Below are 21,205 nucleotides of genomic sequence, written 5' to 3'. Positions count from 1 at the left end.
AAAAATGCAACAGAGAAGGCAGGAAAACTGTTACACGGAATAGCGTGACTGAGAGACTTGCACACAAAGGAATCTTTACAGGTTTCATGTACATTGCAGTTCCCTTTTCTATTGGTATGGAAAGCACAGTCTAGTGATTGCAACTGGGTCACGAGATGGGAATGTTCATCAGAGTGAAAATAACTGGTTGCAGCTTAAGCTATAGACAGTGAGCTTACAGACCTATGAGCAGAAAAGTCCTGCTTCACTCTGTCCAGGTGAGGCTGGTCCCAACATTTGCTGCTCAGAGCAGTTCTCAGAATCTGTGTGCAATCATTAGCACAACTGTACTTGAGAAACCACTTTCAAGTCAGTAGGAGACCAACAGCATGCTGTTGACTTTGATGATTCAGATTAAATTTGCCTCTGCACAGCTTTTTGCTTGCCACAATAACAAGTCACAGATCTGCAGGCTTTCTTCACCTCCTGTTGGAGCGGTGTATAACAATAAGCACGTGACAGCTACACAGCCATCCCTCCTCCTCTTCCTCCTCCTCCACCGCATCACACACAAGAGAGGTTTCAAACCGTAGTATCACCAAAGTCCATTACAGGAGAAAACACAGCTTTCCAATGGTTTGCTCATTCTTTTAGGATATTGTGCTTGCAATAGAATAAAACAGAACTCCTGTTTATAATATTTCTGACCATTTGCGCAGTGTGAAAGGTGTGAGAAGGTCTTGTTGACCCCAGTCAGTGGATGCACTTCATTATTCAGTGGCATTAGCAACCACTAGATTGCAGATGCAAACTCAGGCCCAACAAATGCAGTGCAAAGCTCAAAGATAGAGCCAGAAGCTTTTGTAATTTCCATATAGAGTAAATGATAAAACACACATTCTTCAGAGAAGAAATTAAAAAAATAAATAATATTGTTGTCATTTGCTTTTTGCTTTTTTGCTAACTCAGCCAGTCCAAAACAAACACAAGATGCTTATTGTATTAACATAGTTTAAAAAAAATACTGATATCTTTACCTGGTGCAATCACTTTCGTTTCCACACAATTTGGATCAAGCTCATCATGACTCAGGAACTGCTGAATTCTCTTTAGGGAAACACTCGTCTAAGAAAAGAAAGCAGCATTATTTTGTCATTCTTTTAATGGGGACTTAATGCTCTTACTACAGAAAAGATAAGCATGCAGAATGGCTTAAGCCACCCCATGGGCTTCCTGAGCAGTGACTCATTCTTTCCCTGCAAGCAGTCTTATGCTGAAATTCATGTTTTTAACTGTGAACTTTATTAGACGAAGCTACATTCATCTGAGTGAAGCAAAATTTACATATGTGAAATGCCACGCACACAAGCTTACTCAGATGTCTAGCTTTCTGATACATGGCAGCACTAATGAAAGCATATTGGAAAGAAAGCTAGCTAACAGGCAGATACGTGGCAGCTCTGCATTCCTGAAATCAGAGATATCTGGTGTTCTTTGTGTCTGAAAGAACTTATGCAGCAGACCTTCCTTACCTGTGCAATGTTGCTAATGACCTGTGGAAGCATATTGAGGGGAAACTTCAGGATATTAAACAAGGAGAGGGAGACAAAAGCCTTTTCTGCGTCCAGGATATTATTCTCATCCACTGAGACATATACAGCAAATGTTGTCAATGCTACCTGAAAGCCAGAAGGTGAGTTTACTGCGAGATGTAACATTTTGACATTTTAAAAAGTAGTCAAGCATGGAGCATATTAGAAATAAACGTATCAACAACAATATCAGGAAAATTCTCCATATTTGACCTTTTCAACATGCTTGTCACATGAGTAAGTTGGTATTTGTTATCAACAAAAAAAGGCATGCAGAACGAAGTAACCGTCAGATTACTAATGGCTAACGTTTAGGTGAACTAGGAGCTTTAGTTGGTGAACTACAGAACCCTGGTAAATTCAGAAAAGCGTTTATCTAGCTGTGGTTTGGCTTCATTTCCAGCTCCACCTAATCAAATTTACCCATTGTAAACTGCAGGCTAAGCAAACAAAATTTACTGATCAATAAGAAAGGCAGTAACAGCCAAGTTATTTGCTGGTTCGCTGTATGGCAGGGACCATGCATTGCAAAGGTACCTCCCTGTGCAGTACACCAGCAGTGAGCAGGCAGAGGAATGTGCACTGAACCCAACTTGAAGGAAACATGAAAGAGGCATGATCTGGAGGCCGTTTAGAACGTTTTTACAGGGTTGGGCCTTTGATCTTGACAACTGTTGGCTAAGAACATTTTTGACAAAGCACTTATCTGAATGTTTTTATGCATGCAAACCAAAACTCTTAATGCAAAAGGGATCGTGGTGCAAAATAAAGAAAAATGAGGAAAAAAATCATTTCAGAATTGACAACGTGACATTCAGGCTTTATATTTTTACATTAAGACTTTTTTTCTAAGGTAGTAGCATAATTTAACAGCTCCTTCTCCCACTAAAACAGAGCACTGTAAAAGGAAAGGCAGAAATGAAAGTGTAAGACGCTGACTCGACCGACTCAAAGCTTTTTGGCGAGGGCTCTTATACACAGGTATCTCAGATGTTTCAAATTCTAGTTTCAATTTGTTGTGGGAAATACTTTGAAGTGGTTGGAAATTCTCCTGAGACAGCTATTCTCAGCTTCCACTGGCAGGCTTTACCAATAAATACTTTGATACTGATTAACAAATGGGCTCTAGATAAATAGAAACCTTGCTTCAAAGCACATGAATAATATTTTTTTTTTGAAAGGTATTTATATATCATTCCAACTTACAGCTGGCAAGTAGAGGGCCTATTTACGAACTTCACATATCCTTCAACGATATGCTTGTACAATTTAAAAAAAATCATGCAAATTCAACTTACCAGGAATGGAGCGCTGATCCATGCAAAGGTGGACAAGGAATTGAGATAGGCAGATTTTTTCAGAACTCGCAGCTCATTCCTTCGTATCTCCAACACTTTTTCTGAAAATGATGGCTCCCAAGCGTACAGCTTCAGCACCTTTATGCCACCCAGAATCTCATTCATTAATTTAATGCGGGAATCTTTATACCGCATTTGTTCTACCTAGGTTATTGGTAAACACAGGAGACAGTGTGTCACAGGAATGACTAGATGAGAGCTTTAAACATGTTGTCTCATAGCTGCGATGGTCCTTGGGCTATTTCTAAAGAGGATGCAGAAGGAGATTAAAGAAAGCCAGACCATTATCAGTAAACTCACTGTGCAAGCCTGTACTTCCAAAGAAACCAGGAATCCAAGAAAATTGTTGAAAAGATGAGTATGAAAGCCTTCTAGTCATCTTCAGTGTTAGGAGTTACATTTTCAAAACCACCCTTACGAAAGATTCAGGTGTTTCATAAAATACTACCCTACTTCCTTTGATTTCTTCAGATTTTGTTCCTGATATACATAGTTTTATTTCTCATGGGATCCCTTGAAACTTGTGGTTACTCCTAGTTTATTTTTCTTCTATACACTAGAACACAGTGCTTCATTCAGCTACTTCACATAAACCAAATCCCTGCTCAGCAGTAGAGACAAAATGAAAAATTGTGTTCACACACACCTAGTTATGCATCTCCAAGCACCTTATTGTGGGCAAGGGAAAAAAAGGAATGCTACTATTAACTTGTTAGCACCAAAGAGATTTAATGGAACGTCTGGATGTCTCTTTAAGGCATGTAATAATGCCACTCTGTTACTAAGGTTGTGTTTAAACATGTTACTAAGGTTGTGTTTAAATATTATCATTTATACTTGTTTTCCAGCTCTTACCCTCTTTACATCAGTAGCTTGATTTCTCTTTTAAACCTTTCAGACAGCCACTGATAAGCTACACAGCACAAACTACTTATGAGAGTTTTGTAGCACAAAGCCAGAGGGCACTATTATATTGTTTTTTCAACCTTTCTTGACTAGAGACTAAGTGTAGGGGAAAAAAAGGAATAGAAGATATTTTTACCTCAAGATAATAATTCAAATTTAGCCCCAGCTCAGTAGTGATGAAAGTCAACACTGGCCATTAATACAAGAAACAAGTTGCCACATTTCTTTTTCCATCTCTAAAAAGTCATTCATAGCTCAAAGAATTACATTTGCCCTTTCCCTAGATGTTCCTAGAAGCTGCCAGATGAAGGGGATACGGAGATAAAAACTCCTTGCTAATGCCAGAAGCTGTTGCAGCAGCATGAGTCAATGACTCAATGCCACACCTTTGAATAGCATTTGATTCACTATGGAAAAACTACCATCTGAGAGGATACAGTTATTAAACTTATCAGCACAATCTTACTTTTAAGTCAAGTAGTGTGAATGGCATCTCAGAAATGGCCAAGACACTGCTGATGCCTTCACTTCTCATAGCACAGTTAGAAATCTAGATAATACCACCTTCTCTGCTGGTACCTTACCTGGAATGCTCTGGTTTTTATTGCTATTGCAGAGTTCAATGGGATAAGTAAAACCATCACAGCAACTCCTGCCAGCACAGAAGGCCCTAAAGCCTTGATTGAAAGAAAAAAAGGTAAGTTGTTGTTGTACCCAAGTGCTGCTATCCCCTATGGCGAGCATTAAAACAACAGCAGGTTACAGAAACCGAAATGCTTTGCCTCACTGGTGAGCATTCTGCATAGGCAGCTGAACTCCTCCTGGTGAAGTATTCTGAATCCACACAACAACGAGGAGACAGAAAAATAAGACAACATCCATCCTGAGTTACCATTACACCAGTATTGGTGACAGCAGAGTGCTTTGTGATTTACCTGGTAAGCGGTTCCCAGTGGGAGGGGAAAAAAGTCTGAGCTAACACAGACACAGAGCTATTGAGCAAATCTAGAAATGAACAAATAAGCTACAGAGAAGGGATTTTTTCTACTGACTTCTCCCTGACCTAGGGAACTGTAATTACTGAATTAACCCAGTGCCCTCAATATGGATAAGAGCACACACAAACCGCTAACTACACTGCTTACCAGCAGAGCAGTAACTCATAAACCTACTGCAGCTTTATGGCTCTTGAGAATAAATCAGTATAGTTACATTGGTGCTCCTGCTTTACACAGATTAACCGCAAAGAAACATTTTAAAGAGGAAATCAGTGCTCTAACGAAACACGGAATAAACAAGAAACTTCACTGAAACAATGGAAAAAAATATGTTTATTCCGGGTGAGATTTGTTTCATGCTGACTCACGCAAAATTCTTGTTATGGCATAATATGGTTGTACGATTGTTTTTTAAGCACTCCCCTCGAGTTCTCATTTGTATCTACTACTGGGAATACAGTGATGAGTCCAAAACTGCACCTATTGAAGCATCCTAGGGACAAAGGAAATATAAAGGCTACCTTTGGCTTCAGATGTGTTATCTTGCCTGTCAGCTGAACAAAACGACTACAAAACTAATCGATCTTGTACACCACTGAAAGTTATTTTACCAAAACCAGGCAGAAAAATAAGCTTATAAAAAAGCAGCGGTAGGTCAAAGGATCAAAAATCTTTATACTTGTACATCATTTAAAAAAAAAAATCTGAAGAAATGTGACAATGTCTGTACCTGCCAGAGGAAATACAAAGCTAGAAATATCTGGAGTGGTGCAGACCACAACATATTCAGGAAAGTCACCAGATCCATGAAGCGTTGGGCATCCACTGACATCAAGTTGACAATTTCTCCAACAGTAGATGAGCGCTTTGCTGAGTTTGTGATAACTAAGGACTGAGAAATAAGAGAGATTCTTTGGATTCACAATCTTGACACATATGAAGAAAGATGGAAAAGAAATCCTCAAGAATTAAGAAAACACAATACTCCCCATGAATTTGATTCACCAACAAGAATAAAATTATTCTCACATACATTAATTCTTAATCTCCAAAGAAAAAGACTTCATAACATGGTTTGCTTGTGTTGGTGCTTTGGCCCACAAAATGCTTCCAGTCTTACCTTTCTGTATATCACTCCAGTGATCCCAGTTCTCAGCCTCAGCCCAGTAACAAAGCAGTACTGGAAATGCTGGTGAAGTATGAGAGTCTGCAGCACAGCGCAGGTAAACATCAAAGCTGCAATCAAAAATCCCCACCAGGCTGGGGCATCTTTGTTCTTAATGAAGCTGATTAATACACTGTTTTTCAGAACATTAGGGAAGGAAAAGGAAAAAAAAAAAGAAAACATACAGCAAGTTTAATGGGACATAACATAGCTTCCCTCAGCTATGGCATCCTGCCACATCCTCTCTCTAGCCACAAAAAGTAAACAGCTCTCCAGGATGCAAGCTGAGTTATGACTTCAGCCAAACAACATTGCAAAGATACAACAGCAAAACCTGAGCTTTGCCAGTGAGAAAGTCCATTTGTAAGTGAGCCCGTAGAAAATGAAATATGACGAGAAAGTCTAGATTTCCCCTGCAATCTGGTGTTCAAACACACAGCTCCGTGTCTGGGCTTTGCCAAGCAGCTGCACAGGGCAAGAGGTGAACAATACAACATCGTAGGACACTGCAGTAAAGCAGGCAAAACCAGCTTCCCACCCTCCTACCCAAATACTCTTCCAGCAGCCCAAGCACCTCTGCCTGGGGTGCTTTCCCACAAAAAAAAAAAAAAACAAGCTAGATTAAAAGAAATCCTTCAGGATGGATGCACAGGAAGTTCTCTACTCTCACTTTTTTGGTAAAACTGTAGTACCACTAAACTGGTTATCTTTCATTAATAACCATTTCTTACTGCAGATAGGTGCTCTCCCTGCAAGACCAAAACAGCTGTCATATAACAAACAAGCAGAACAACGTATTGCAATGTCCAGAATTCTCAAAAATCACATTTCTGACTCCAGACTACTGACCAGAGAATTGAATTTTCAAAATAAGAGAGGAACAGATTTGGGTCCCTGATTCAGATAACCAGCAGGGGGGAAATAACACTTGGAAACTACTAGGGAGGCCCAAAGCCTTGCTTTAGAAGCATGAGGTTGCTTCAGCTTCAGATCTGAGATCTTCCTTTTGCATAACACCATTCATTCATGCCTTAAGTGGACAGCTTCAGAAGAAAAAAACTCTTCCTCAAGATTCAGCAATCTTTTTAGAAACAGAAAACTAATTTATGTGCAACTTGCCAGACAACCATGGCTTTTTCATTTTCTTTTGCCACTAGAATTGCATTTTCCAAGATTGCAGGAGTTTAGACTTGAGCAGAAATTCCCCATCATATGCCTTGAGATATCACTGACAACATATCCAGGAATTTATGCAATTTTCAGAAATTCCCAGAATAGACTACAGTTAATGTGTTCCCAGCAGGAAGCCAGCTGCCTCCTCTTCACTAGGGACACTGGAAGAAGACAGACTGCAAGCTATTAATGTCACCATATTGGGCTGGACCCTTTTTTCGGCAAGTGTCTGGGTATGTCACAAACCACCCACAAAACAACACTGTCTCTGAACACAGCTCCACATTATTTTAAGACATTTGTATAGAAACAGAGCCTTCCTTTCTCCCTTTCCCCACATTCACCTATGGCCCCCATCCAAACCCTTCATGCATTAACAGGACCACGTGTTTGGAAACAAGAAGCGATGGTTTGATAGAAAGCAACCACCATTCTCTGAAATGCTTCAATATGTTTTTGTTAGTTAATGATTATCTGGCGACATTCTCACCTCAGGAATAATACTAACAGAGAGAAAAATGTGGGGATTGTGCAGATAGCCTTATGGATCTGAATGACCAGTGTCCCCGAAGATGGAAAATAGGGATGTTCCCCATTCAGGGAGAATTTGAGGACATACCAGTTTTGTCAAGCTCTTGCTTTTTTGTTCCTCTTTTTTTTTTTTTTTTTAAACCATTATTTTCTGTTGCTTAGAAATTTACTGCACATTCTCATCACTACATACTGTTAAGAATGCACAAACTCATCTAAAGTCTCCAAAATCTATCCCAGATGATAGCAGCACTGCCAAAGCACCACGTACTTGAGCATCACACTTTATTTGTATTGTCACACTACAGCTGCCACCACCAACAGCCCATATGGGTATCAGATATACAGAGACTACTGGATCCAGCAAGAAGTGCTCTGCATTGATTTCACAAATAATCTTTTAGAACTGGGAAGAAATTACTTTGGACTGTTGCACAGCACAACAGGTAATTTGTAATCCAAAGCTGTCTATTGGTGATGGGTGATTTATGAATCTTTCATTTCAAAGAAGCTTGTCCAATTTGCAGCCTAGTCCACAATAAAGAACTCCTGTCTCAGGGCATTTCAGGGGGAAGGTGGGGAAACTTACACATGCAGCACTGTGAGGGAAACTAGTTATGCATTTCAAAAATAAATATTGCTTGCCAAAGCCAAGCCTCCATAGAAATTGCACATAGAAACTACTCACACAGTAAACCAACCTTAAGAGCTGAGGGTTGACGAAAGAAAGTAAGTCTTGTATCAGCTTGAAGAAGGAGCCAATTAAGAAGTATGGTCCGAAGGTCCTCAACAAAGCTTTGAGGAAGGAAGGCTTTCTGTTGTGCTTCTTGTCTCTAATCAGAACTTCTGCCTCATCTGGACCATCACCAACATGATTCAGCATGTGGTTAGATTTCTTCCTATATGTCACATCTTCTTTCCTAGGGGAACACATCAATCAAGTAGTGACAACTGATGATGAGAACGTCATTGCCCTATGTGTACAGTACTGCAGTGGCATCCAAAAACCTAGCTCCTTTCTTTGCTCTGCTACAGCAGGACTTCTGGCAAGATCTGGACACATTCAGGGATAGGCCCCTCTTGTGTGATGAGTCTTGATTTCCTTTATTTTTCTGCATAACACCCCTCAAAAGGATGAGGTGTACCCCACAAGCCAGAAAGACAATCACTTGGGGATGAGAATGAGGCCCAAAGGAGTAGGAGATGAATGGCTGACTTCCTTTGGCAGACAACTAAATTGACCTCGAATCTCCAGTTTCTTCTAAAAGGATCCTCTAACAGCTGGTATTTACATGCCATGAATAGGCACCCTCACCTAGTCCTTCTGAGACTATTCTTTATTCTGTCACCAGCTGCACTAAACCTTTACCTTTATCTGGTAGCACAGCTGCTTTCTGAGAAGTCTGAGTCCCTCTGGAGACAGGCACTGAACCTCATGCCAAGCTGCGAGAGGAAGCAGGCACAGCCCACTTCAGAGTTTTGCGTTCCCGGGACTTTTTCAACAGAGTACAAACCATAGTGCAAAACAAAAACCTCCAAAGCTGAGCTATCTCTGAGATCTGGGACACAGATGACCAAGTTCCTTCCAGAAGAGAAACTCTGGATTTAGTTGCCTAAAGTTTACTCAAATGACAAATCAAGCAGTTAAAACTCTGTTAACTCTCTCCAAATGCAAAATAAGCCAATGAAAGCAGGATCTTCTGCAAAGATCTTTGAGAATGACTAAGGAAAAATTCACCCCAAAAGTTTGTGCTGCTCTCCAGGGCTCTGGGCAAGTTTAACAGCGGAACCTCTTGGGTTTAGGTGCCTGACTTCTGTAGCCTATCAATACAGATTGGGTGCTCTGAAAAATTACCTCCTCCTCAAAGAGCAGCCTGGCAGCTTTTCTATCAACATGTCCCAAATTGCTGTGGAGTCTTGAGGGCTACGGGACCTAAAGAATAATTCCATGAACGTCAGCCAGGAAGTTTAAATCCCAAATCCAGGTGGAGCAGAGGAAAGGAAATGTGAGTCAGGGACACATAAGCCTTATAAGAAAGGACAGATGGAAGAGAGACCCTAGTGTTGAGAAAAAAGGCATTTGAAAAATAACTTGCAAGTACAACCAAGTGAGGTGGGATTTATGATTCTTCATAAAGAGCATGCAGATTTTTTTGGAGCTGGCTGGCTACAGAGGCTGGTAATTCCAACAGCCTACAAGAGTTCAGAATGATCGCTGTGGCTAACAGCCCGCAGGTAGAAACTTGTTCACATCCTTTCAAATGAAGGCATGTGCAAATCCCAATTTCTTTGCAGTACAGTTTGAGGGTGGGGTAGGGGAACCTAAACCAGACAACATTTTTTGTTTTATCGCTTTGTTTTGTTTCAGACGAGAATAAACAGTGTAGTCTTTGTTCTTCCAGATCAAACCTGGAGAGCTTATGAGTAAAGCTTTATTTTCTGACAACCAGGCTGTTACAACACATTGAAGGAGAAACAGGACTACTTGCCCATGGCTTTGTGCTATTAAAAATGTTTATTACAGTGAGCTAACAGCAATGAAATAGATCTCTTGCAGCAAAAATCCCAAAGGGAGAAAAAACACATCTAGTGTTTACTACGGGTAGCTAGGTGAGGCCAGGATTTCAGCAGTGTGTGGGACTCGTCACACCCAGTTTTTTCTCCAAGCAAAAAGCATGTGCTTGGCTTCCATTATTTACAGCTGGGCAGATAATAAATGCTGATTATCTCATGGGAAGCACATAGCTTTCTCAGTGGTAACGACAAGGCACTATATCTTCAATTCATCTACATAAGCAAAGCCTCTAAAATCAGAAGCTAACTAAAAAGTGAGGTGAAATAGGTTCCAGTGCGCTCTCATCCTTCCAGCACAGCTCCAGCTTTCTCAGAAGCAGCAATGCACTTACCAGTAAAGTAAGCAGAGACTTCAGCCATACAGTCAAATGAGCAAAAGCAAAAAGACTACTAGCATGCTTTATTATTATTGTTGTTATTATTATCTATAATAATGATTTGAATCCACAGTGATCCGACTCAAATCCAAACTGATCTATTCTGTAACTCATTAGTAGAGAATCAATTATTAGCAATTATTTAACAGTAATTCACAAGGGTGCTTTAAAAGAGCTGTGAAACAATATGCAAAAGGAGTTTTGCAGGTTTAGGTAAAATAGGAATATGATAATCATTACAATGAAATAAGTCTGAAGCTTTAGCTATGCCAGAATTGCAACTGATTAATTTTTTAGAAAGAAGTCATTACTATGTACACTGCAAATATTTTCCATGACACTTTCTACACATGCGGAACTGAAACAACATTTTAATATCATAAAACCTTACCCAGAGCAGATCAAATCAGCAGAGTTTAAAAAAAAGAAAAGCCTTTCCAATGGCTTCCAAGCAACTACCAATGATGTTATTTGACATGAAGTAATTAAGAATGCCTACTTATAAATGGAGAATAAACAGAGCCACCCAGCTTTCAGAGTTACTTGAAACAGCAATCCAGAGTACAGGGATTTGCTTTGTTTTTGCTCTTTTCTCCACCTCAGGCTCATTAACGTAGTCTCCACAGAATTTTACCTGAGCTTAGTATAAGCCAGAATTTAAGGCTGAATTCATTGCCAACCGGCCCCAGTTTGTATGAATGATTTCCAAAACGCAATGAACCCCATAACAAAACCCCAGACACAGTTTCTGGTTTTCCAGCAAAAGTTTTCCTGGACCCCAGGCACTTCTGTAAAATGGCTGTGCTCTTATTATATGAAAGCCTGGGGGACTAAGATTCATGTCTGGGCAGCAAGAGACCAGAACCCAGACAATGCACGTTATTCCACACCGTAAAAGTAGAGACATTAAGTGAACAAAAAACCAAATCAACCAACCAACCAACCAAAGTAAAACCACAACACACACACACACACACACACACACACACAGCACTAGGGGACAAGCTGCTGGTGTTAGTGCTGGAAATCTTTCAAATTTTAGCTGTGAAGTGGAACTCTCCACATCATATTTAGCCTTGCCAAAAAGCTTATGACTTTCCTAATATTATCACATAAAAGGGTCTTTCCAATTTGGCAAGGATATGCACAGAAAATAACAGAGGAAAGCTTCCATATGGAGAAGAAATCTCCACAATGAAAGGAAATGGAAGGCCAGGCATCCTCCTTATTGACATTTTTCATTTGAAACACACTATTAGCACATCTATTTGTTTGGAGACGTTTTGGACACTAACCAAGGAGTTAGGAACAGAGAAGGAAATACAGTTACACAATAGGTAACTTCTTAAGATTACACTGGGACAGAACATGCAATAAAAAGGATATCCTCTCCAGCATGGATGCAACTATATGCAAGTAATTCTGACCCTCATTCCATTTCCATCAGAGATCATGGGAATTCTGCTGATAACTTCTGAGGCAACAAGAACAGGGTCTCAACTCTTAAAGTAGCCTATTCCTCTCCCTATATACACAATACACTTCACTTGTTGGGATAGTTTCATACTTTTATTGGTAGGAAGTGAAGAATTATTTACTGCCGAGAGCCTTCAGGCTAAAATTAATGTCAGGCCAAACCCTCACGATGGCGATAATCAAGAATTCCTTTTGTTTTATGGTGCCCAGAAGTTGTGTTCTAACATGACTAGGAGGGATGCAATTATAGGGTTAGACATCTACCAGCTCAATAATGAAAGTTATTAATTTTCTTCTATCCAACCAACTCATCCCCTTCTGCTTATACATCTTCAGCCCTTCACCACATGGTAAATGACACTACCTGCCCATGCAGATTTTAAGCACCTCGTTAAAAAAGTGTGTAGGTGGTACAGAAGCCCCAGAGGGCTCTTGCTTGCCTCTGCCTAGACATATTAAAATAAGCCAATTTGACTGTTAATATTAATGAGGAACAGATGGAATAAGAGACAAGTGCCACGTTTACTTGGCTCACTTCCAGGGATGAACAGCTTATTAATGTTGAAGTGACTCAGATCAATCCCCATTCGCAGAACTGTTCGTATACTTACTGTTTACACTCTGCTTTTTCCTTATCCCATTCTTTACTTAGTTGTTGTACAATACTTTTTGAAGTATCTTCTTCATTCAGTGACCACAAATCCTTATCTTCAAGGGGTCTTTTGTAACCAAGAATTGCCATGCTGCATATATGGAGAAAAACAGTCCAACTCAGTTTGGAAAAAAAAAAAAAAAAAAAAAAAAAAGCAACTCCTAGCAACAACTCTAGGACTAGTTAGCTAACAAAAGCAAGAAGATACATCTCCACAGAAGAAAAGTGATAATTATGCCTTCATTTCCCTTTCCTCATCTCTATGCTTGCACTTAAGGAGAGGATACAACACAGTTTTCATTACATGTACATTTTTCCTAAAGTGGTATTTTCAATAAAATACAACAAAAGCCAACATTCGAAAGCCTTTGAATGAAACTGTGGTGTTAAATGAAAATACTGAAGATTTAGAAGTAAAAATAACGGAATCTATCTGAATTAACTGTCAGAAGTGAACAAAATGCAAAAGTAAAGCTCACATAAATTAAAGGAAAATCAGATTACTCTCTCCAAATAAATGAAAACTACAACTGTAAGTGAAATTTTGCCAAGGGATAGAAACATCTAGTTGCCATAAATCTCTACAGGAAAGCTGAAAATTCAGAACTCTAGAAATTTAGAAAGATCTCACTCTAAAATGAATTTTACAGGGCTGTTGCCAGGACAATAAAGCTACATGGATGGAAGAGAGAAGATCTCAACACTCTCAACTACTTTGGAAAAAAACAAGTCTTAACATGACCTCTGGTAACTATGCCACTTCTTTATCATGGAGTAAAAGAAAACAATCTAATGTCTGGATCTTTAATATCATCCCATATTACAGCAGTATCATCAGTTGGTAATAATCATTTGTATATATAACCCAGCTTACTCTTGCACAGGAAATGTCCTCATTAAAAAGCATTCACCCATGAACCTGAACAGGAAACAAAATGCATCTCAGCTGGGTGAAAAGTTGCCCCTATCACCTGCAAGTGCAACACAGTCTTACAACTTCTTTCAGGTCACACTCCAGCATGTGGTAAGCACAACCAGACTGCATATCCTATTAGACATGTCAAAATTGTTACCATACTTTTCAGAAAAGAAGTTTGGGAAGTATGAGCACTCTAAAAGTGGTTTGTAAACATGTAAATGGTAAGAGCGCTGACAGTGCTGTGAATGAAAGAGCATCCAACATCAATTACTTGCAGGGACAAAAACCTCCATGTTGGTAACTCTGTACAACACGTATCATAAATAGAGTTTAGGGCTGTCAGCTGTCCAACACGTTGAAAAGAGAGGCTCACCTTGTAAACCACCAAAACGTCAATCTTGAGAGAAAGCCTGAAGTTAACTCTGGAGATGGATTCTATGGTAAAGTTATAGGGGAAAAAAAAAAAATCAAGATATATACTATTACTTCAACAAGACAACAGCTCACTTTGATCAGTTTTGCTCTATTATACGGTATATTACACGTATGTACCTATGTCCTAAAAGGACATAAAAATTGATTTATTTCATTTCCCATGTCATGCAGAACTCCTTTCAAAAATTGCTTAATATATTGCCTTTAAATCACACTTACATAAAGGGAAACGTCATTCTACAGTTTCTGAAATTTTCATTCAGGAAATGAACTCAGTTTCTCTCTCAGTCTGGCTCAAGAATAAATCTAATTATAGAGACCATTTTATGAAATGGAGAAGAAATTTAACCTGTGACACCACTGATACCTTCTGTTATTAATGTTTTTCCATATCTATTCTCAACACATATAAAATTGGTTTATTGGGTCAACCCTGAGAGACTTCAGCTAAATGAATGTTAAGCAGGTAGAAAACCATCTTCATAAAAATCACCCCTGGAATAATTAATACTACACTTTAGTTGTCATAAACAAAATTTATGAAGCAGCAAGTAGGAGAGTTGTTTTCACCACACAGGTTTCGGTCATTAACAATGGGATTTGAAGCCTTTTTCCATTACGCGTTACTAGTACTCTCCATACCTATTGCTTCTTAAGGGGGTCACCAAGTACAGCTGGAATCTCAATGACAATCCAAAGCTTTTTTCAGTTACAAGTATTTTCACTAGGACTCTCAAAACATTATATAGTCTGTAAAGTATAAGTAATGCAAATAAAAATACTTACAGGGTCTGTATTAACAGGGGAAAAAAATGGAGGCTTTTCTTTAAAACATGAAAGAATCAACTCAATGATTATCAAAGCAAAGTAGATGTAAAATGTGGCAAACCTGAACCTTTCATTTACATGGCCCTAAAGGGAAAAAGAAACACAGTAAATGGTTGTTATTATTGTATTTCCACCCACAACACACATAGACACACTGTCTGTTTCAGCTTCTTTTGGCAATTCCTTTCTTCCCCTACAGTTGAATACTGTGAAGTAGCTGCTAGCAGGAATTATCTTACAAAAGTATGCACATACTCTGTAAAGTGCCTAAGAAAATGCTTATCTCCAAGCTTTTCATTAAATTCTGTCAACTTCAAAGTGCTTATGCATCTTCACTGCATGCAGACACCCTCTGGAATCGGGACTACATGACATCCTTTTAAATTACCTCCAGGGGTTCTTGCCAGATCATGTCGTAAGCATAGAAATTGTCAACCCGGATCAGAGAACATACATTTTCTTTAGTATCTTCTCTCTGACAAGCAATCAATGTCAAATGCTTTCAGAAGAAGCTACAAGAAAAAACACTGCATTGTATAACAACAGTTCCATCTGCTCTAGAGATATTTCCTTTCCCACTCATTTGAGTATGCAGTTGACTTAAAACTTCTTGCTATGAGTGCATGTCCCTTACACGGGTCTTTCATAACCCAGTGTCATTGTGAATGCTCTCATTGTTCACTTAAAACTTTTAGTCCTTAAGTGTAAGAGAAAGAATATTTATTTGGTCCTCGGCAGTTGCAAGAACAAGAGGGATATTACCCACAGATGTTCTAAGGCTCTGCACACAGAATTTTAAGATGATTAAGGATTCAATCATTTATAGTCCAATATTTGTACTTATTCACCAGTACCACAATTTTAAAATTGACTTTAAGTAGTGTACAAGTGGGTCTCACCGTGATTGAGGCTACCCTCTGAAAAAGCTCTACACAGACTGTCATTTAAGGTTTGATTCAGTTTCTGCTGGAATATTTACAACAGTCTGACACAGCAAGATCCTTGGTAAAAGGATAACACTGCTAGTAGTTTAAAAAAAAAAAAAAAAAAAGTATAAAAAATCACCAAACAGAATCAACACTGATTTCACTGAGGAGAAGCAATCACCTTAATGTTTTCCAAATACTTCCTTTCATTCCTAGTCTTTGATGATCTAATCACTGAAACAATCTGCTTTGCCCTACTTAGTGAAATTTGTTTCTGTGAAAAACAACTTTCTTACTGTGGGAGAACCTGCTATGCTTTCAAATGGGAATCATAACAGCCCAGGTTTCTTTTCTCTCCCTCCAACTTTCTGGTCTCTATTTACAGCCACAGTTGGAGTCAAAATGCTGTCCTCACCACATTGGGCACTGACAAAAAGAAAGCCTCTGGAGTTGTATTATACGGTCAAGCTGCCGGAACAACAAAGGAAGGAACATTATTTATTAAAACTCATTATCTTCGATCACTGCCCATTCCTATTGAAGCATGGCAGGGGGCTTGAAAAGAGAAAGGGAAGGGGAGGAAAACAAATAAATAGTGAGAGCCTGTTCATGCGTGTGTGTGTGTGTGTATGTCAGAGTATTGGTACAGCCCTCAGATGTCTATCAGGTTTCCAGTATAGCCTTGGGCTAAGCAAAATCTTTGTGACATTGCAGGAGAAACCCCAGTTCCCTTCAAGTTAGACCAGTCTGAGTCAAGGCAACGGAACCAAATTTCTCTTTCTGGCAAAAGCCAGCTTCAGGTCTGACTCCAAACTTGGTGATTCATTCCCTTCACAGAGATGTTAATGCTACATTTCCTGTTCTCCAAGTGCTAACAAGGATGGCATGTTACCTGTGCTGTTGTAGTCATGATCTTAGACCGGAGAGGCCCCACGGCGCAGAGCACAGACAAAAACCAGAAGATAATGAGCACCCCAGAGGACTGAACTCCTCTCAGTCTTTCATATTGAATAAGCAATGTAGCTAACAGCTGTGAAAAGTAAGTACAGGAACATGTGAACACAATCCCATCCCACTGCTCCCCTTATTCACACTCTCATTGGCAGCAGGACCACTTTGAGAAAAGGCCCCATCATCATTTTACAGAAGTCAATGATAAAACTTCCTCTGTCTAAGGGAAGCCTTGAATAACTTTATGAAATAATTTGTTTTTATCACTTTCAGAGCCTCTGCTACATAATCCAATTTTTAAACCAGACGTTGTACCTAGGGCCACACGCAATTACACTTTAGCTATAAATATATTAAACAAATTTAAGACCTGTCATTTCTCCTGTCCAGATGGACAACCATGACTTGTCTAGAAAACAGCATTAAAAATAAATTAAGCTTACCAAGGGAATTAAAAACTTAATGGGCAAATTTTACAGCTTTATTTTTCACACAACAGCCCCAAGCCTGTTTGTTATCTTAGGTAAAGCAAATTTGGTTTCTGTTTGATGGAGGAACAACCAACAGATAAAATAATCTGACAAAGTCCAGTACAATACTGAACAATGCACAAGCCAAGCTCTATCATATCTCCCCATTTAGGCAAAGTCATACCCAAATTCTCTCCACACCTGGATCACAAGCCTGGAGAAATAGATGAGAGCAAGGTGGGAGAACAATCTCTCTATTATAAAGATTTCAATTTACATAGGTAAGTCTGCATGAGAGAGATGTCTGTAACTGTGGTCTTTTCAGTTGGCAAAATTTGTTTCACTAATCCAAATACTAATCATTCAGTTAAGAGAGCACAGGGTTAGACAATAAATGTAAAGGAACCCCTTTCCTCCTTCATGCATGTAAGTAACAGTTTTCTTACTAGTCCCAATTAACAGAAAACAGCTACGAACCATAGTGATGCCAACAATCAAGGGAGTCACAAAATAGACTGGTGGTGGCGTTCTGCTTTGCAGGAGCTCATGGAAAGAGTAGAAGAGATCTGCCCAGCTCACACACCACAGCAGGACACCGAACAGCTGAAAGTAGTCAAACAGAAACTGCATTTGGTAAATTCATCTTCAAGGGCAATCACATGGCTAGCAAAACCATTACGATTCAAAGATTCCCATCGAGACAGAAAAACAAAACACTGCTACAGTGAGCAGCTGCATTTAGCCTAATGGAACTGTCCCGCTGCAATCAAACCAAGGATCCAGTCTCAACTGTTTTGCAAGGGATGTGCAAACAACTAGGAGAAAGATTAATGTATTTACCTGTTAGGTTTTTTCTTTTTTCCTCCCCTCCCATACTAGTCAGTTTTAATTAGAAACACAGGCAGCATGTAGATTAAAGGCAGACACGCTCTGAAGCAGATGCCTGGAATTTTTCTCCAGGATAACCCAATTCTCTCATGGTCCATGGGAAGTGACTTGCTTGCTTTCCTTAGACCTAGCCATTTATAAACCAGAGGAACTGTTGACATCAGCCATCTCTTAGGCACAAGACGCAGACAAGTCACATAGCTGTTAAGTGGGTAGACTGGCTTGAAAAAATACTTTCCTGTGCTTATTTTCACAATGAGATGAAGTTTTCACTACAGTTACCTTTAAGTCTTTGTTTTGCAGCTTTAACTGGTGTTGGCTCACCAGTGGTGAGCTCTTTAAGTGGTGTTGCTCTTTTCTGCAGAATAATAAACTCCTCACTCCACACAGAAAGGTGTGCTCGCAGGATTTCCCAACAGATGAGCTATCCTTTCGTATGCCTCCTCAGAAATCTGTACGTGTTTCCTATAAGCAAGTTCCCCCATAAACCAGAAATAATTTTGTTTAAACCCCACCTGCAGTGTTTGCTTTGACACAGAATTAATGCTCATGAACTACAAACTGCAGGTTACTTGCAGAACAATGCAAAGACATCTTACCGTCTTGAACCTGCTCAACACGGAAAGCACGATGTACCCTCTTTTAGAGTGCTTTAGGTAGAGAAGATAAAAGGGTAATGCAGTCCACAGATAAATGCTAGGAATCCATGCTAGGATGGTATTCTGGAAACACGGCGTCAAGTCTGGATTATCAGTGTGTATCGAAAGATTTGAATCCTGGAGAAAAAAAAATGAGACAGTTATTAACAGAGAGGCAGAAGCACTGCCAACTGGAACATCTGCTTGAGGAAGTTGTATCCAGATTCTGCTGGAGTTAGCAAATGGCCTTAGTAAAAGCTATTCCAACAGCTTGTGGTTAATCTGCTATAGTAAAAGGCCTAAATACAGTTATAAATACTGGCAGAAGCTTAAAAAAAAAAAAAAAAAAGAGAGAGAGAGACTCCTGCCCTCCATCTCAGAGCAGCACACACATTCTGTGGCATACAATTCCATCGTTTGTCTCTTTGTTAAGGCTTAGTTACAGGTGATGATATTACAACATTGCTCAGACATTCCCAGCCTGGACTTTGCAGGTGCTAAAGCAGAGTTTTCTCTCAAGGCAAAACCCTAGACTTCGGAACTCATCCAGCAAGAATGTCCAGCATTGGAGAAAACAACCAGATTTAGATCAACAGTATGCCTATCTAGAAAAAAAGAAAAAAAAAGCATTTGACTAAAATCTCATCATTCTTGCTCATATACCTCTAACAATTATTACTTCCTTGTTCTAAACAAAGGTGGCAGGAATGTATTTTACATGCAAGTAGGAATATGGTTTTCTTGACAACATTGCAAGAAATGCTTTCCATCAGTGACCTAGTGCACCATAAATCTCATGCAATTTTTAACTAAGAATTTGAATGCACCACACACAAACGCACAGCTATAAAAGTTCAAACTAAAATAGAAATTTCAGTGTAGTTAAGGGGAGCCTTTTTTTAATCAAATCTACTGGAAATTCACAACTTGCAATTTGCCATCTGACATGTCATCTCCAATGTGGTAGATAATTACTTACTTGCAGGAAATGTAAAATTACTTTCTTGTATCAGTAACAAGCAGATGATAAAACCAAGGCATACTTGAACCACAGATATCTTATCTTTGTGCTAGAATCACTTACTTGTACCTAATTATTTTGGGGTATGAGCTCTCGGTAGAAGCATGTTTCAGTTAAGCCATGCTTCTTCTCCCCACCCCGTACAAATGAAGGGCTGACTATGTCTGAATGTAAATTCTGAAGAAGTATTTCTGAGCCTGCTTTTGTTTACCAGTCCCAAAGAGATGAAATGCTGAAAACAATGGCTAATATTAGAAGTGAAGAGCCACAGTGTGCTTACAGCCCTTGGATCTTGGCAATGATCTGTCAGAAGGGCCATGCATCACTGCATCCATCCACTTAACACACTTAAGAGGAGCTCCTAAGTACAATGAAACTACAAAAGTCTTGGCAGGTTGCAGGACGGTTTGGCTGAACTCTAACAGTTTTGTCACTCAGTACTTCAGTTTTGGCAGCACTGAAAGACGGATGGCAGAGACCTCTGGAAGCGACAGAGGGTGGCACAAATCCCGTGGCTGTGCATCCCAACTGCACCCTTTAGTGCCATGGGGTCACTATCTCTCCAGCCAAGAAATGGCTCCTTTGAAGGCATACAAGCACCCAGTGTGGGCCTGGGGAATAAAAACATTTCGATTTCCCTAAACGGGTTTGTCCAGACCTAGGGGAAACCGTTCTTGAATCAACAACACAGAGGCAATTACACTGCAATTCAAATACAAGATCAAAACCAAACAAAACTCCAGCCTCATATTCAAACTATTTCTGTGCTTTCCTCCAGTGAGGCGGTCTCTAAAAGGAAGATGACATTTAAAGAGGACCCACTTTTGGCTCATCATCAAAACACTCTGAATGTGACAAGCCCCCCTAGCAGCTCCCCTGCCTGGGGCAGGAGATGCCCTCAGGAAGTTTGGAGCTGAAGGGCTCTTCAGTTCTAAAGCTGGTACTTATCTACCATTTATTCAATAAAATGCTCACTTCCTCTTTAAATTAAATTGGTTTTGCAGTGTCTTGAGCATGTTCGCATTCCTGCTCTTTTTGCTTGAAAAAAATCCTGGGAAAATTAAAACTGAAGAACAGCAATAACTGGGCACAGAATAAAACAAGGATTCTATTTACAGGAACATTTGTAGAAAAAAAAAAATTAAAAAGCACACTTAATTTAAACCTTTCCTATAAGACCAGGACGCCCAGAAATGGCTTTCTGTCTGACAGCCACCTAGAAGCTGCCCCAGATGTCCATTAACTTCAGACTGAACACAAGCTGACTATTGTATCCAAGACACAGACTGTATGGCTGCCAAGCCATTTAAAGGTTTTCATTAACTCTTATTTCAACTAGGCAAAAGAC

General features: G+C 39.5%; 1 protein-coding gene across 3 annotated transcripts in view; it reads right to left on the bottom strand.

The window, feature by feature from the left end:
• Positions 1-21,205, bottom strand: part of ABCC3 (ATP binding cassette subfamily C member 3) — a 47,925-nt gene that overhangs the window by 15,244 nt on the left and 11,476 nt on the right. For 2 of the 3 annotated variants that reach the window (XR_014318740.1, XM_082774855.1), the window contains exons 2-14: positions 18,798-18,974; positions 17,788-17,913; positions 16,782-16,919; positions 14,922-15,047; positions 14,074-14,135; positions 12,741-12,872; positions 8,404-8,622; positions 5,954-6,131; positions 5,564-5,725; positions 4,420-4,512; positions 2,870-3,073; positions 1,512-1,658; positions 1,017-1,104 (exon numbers count right to left, since the gene is read on the bottom strand). Coding sequence is in view for 2 of the 3 variants with exons in the window: in XM_082774855.1 (XP_082630981.1) it covers positions 1,017-1,104; positions 1,512-1,658; positions 2,870-3,073; positions 4,420-4,512; positions 5,564-5,725; positions 5,954-6,131; positions 8,404-8,622; positions 12,741-12,872; positions 14,074-14,135; positions 14,922-15,047; positions 16,782-16,919; positions 17,788-17,913; positions 18,798-18,974 (1,852 nt within the window). In the remaining variant the exon portion in view is untranslated. Of the gene's footprint in view, positions 1-1,016; positions 1,105-1,511; positions 1,659-2,869; positions 3,074-4,419; positions 4,513-5,563; positions 5,726-5,953; positions 6,132-8,403; positions 8,623-9,557; positions 9,630-12,740; positions 12,873-14,073; positions 14,136-14,921; positions 15,048-16,781; positions 16,920-17,787; positions 17,914-18,797; positions 18,975-21,205 lie in introns of those variants that run through there. The other variant, XM_082774856.1, reaches the window with a different exon arrangement.

The sequence above is a fragment of the Aythya marila genome, assembly GCF_965140915.1.
Source record: "Aythya marila genome assembly, chromosome: 18".
Lineage (NCBI taxonomy): Eukaryota > Metazoa > Chordata > Aves > Anseriformes > Anatidae > Aythya > Aythya marila.
Note: the sequence above shows the minus strand (reverse complement) of the source record. Positions and strands in the feature narration are given on the sequence as shown.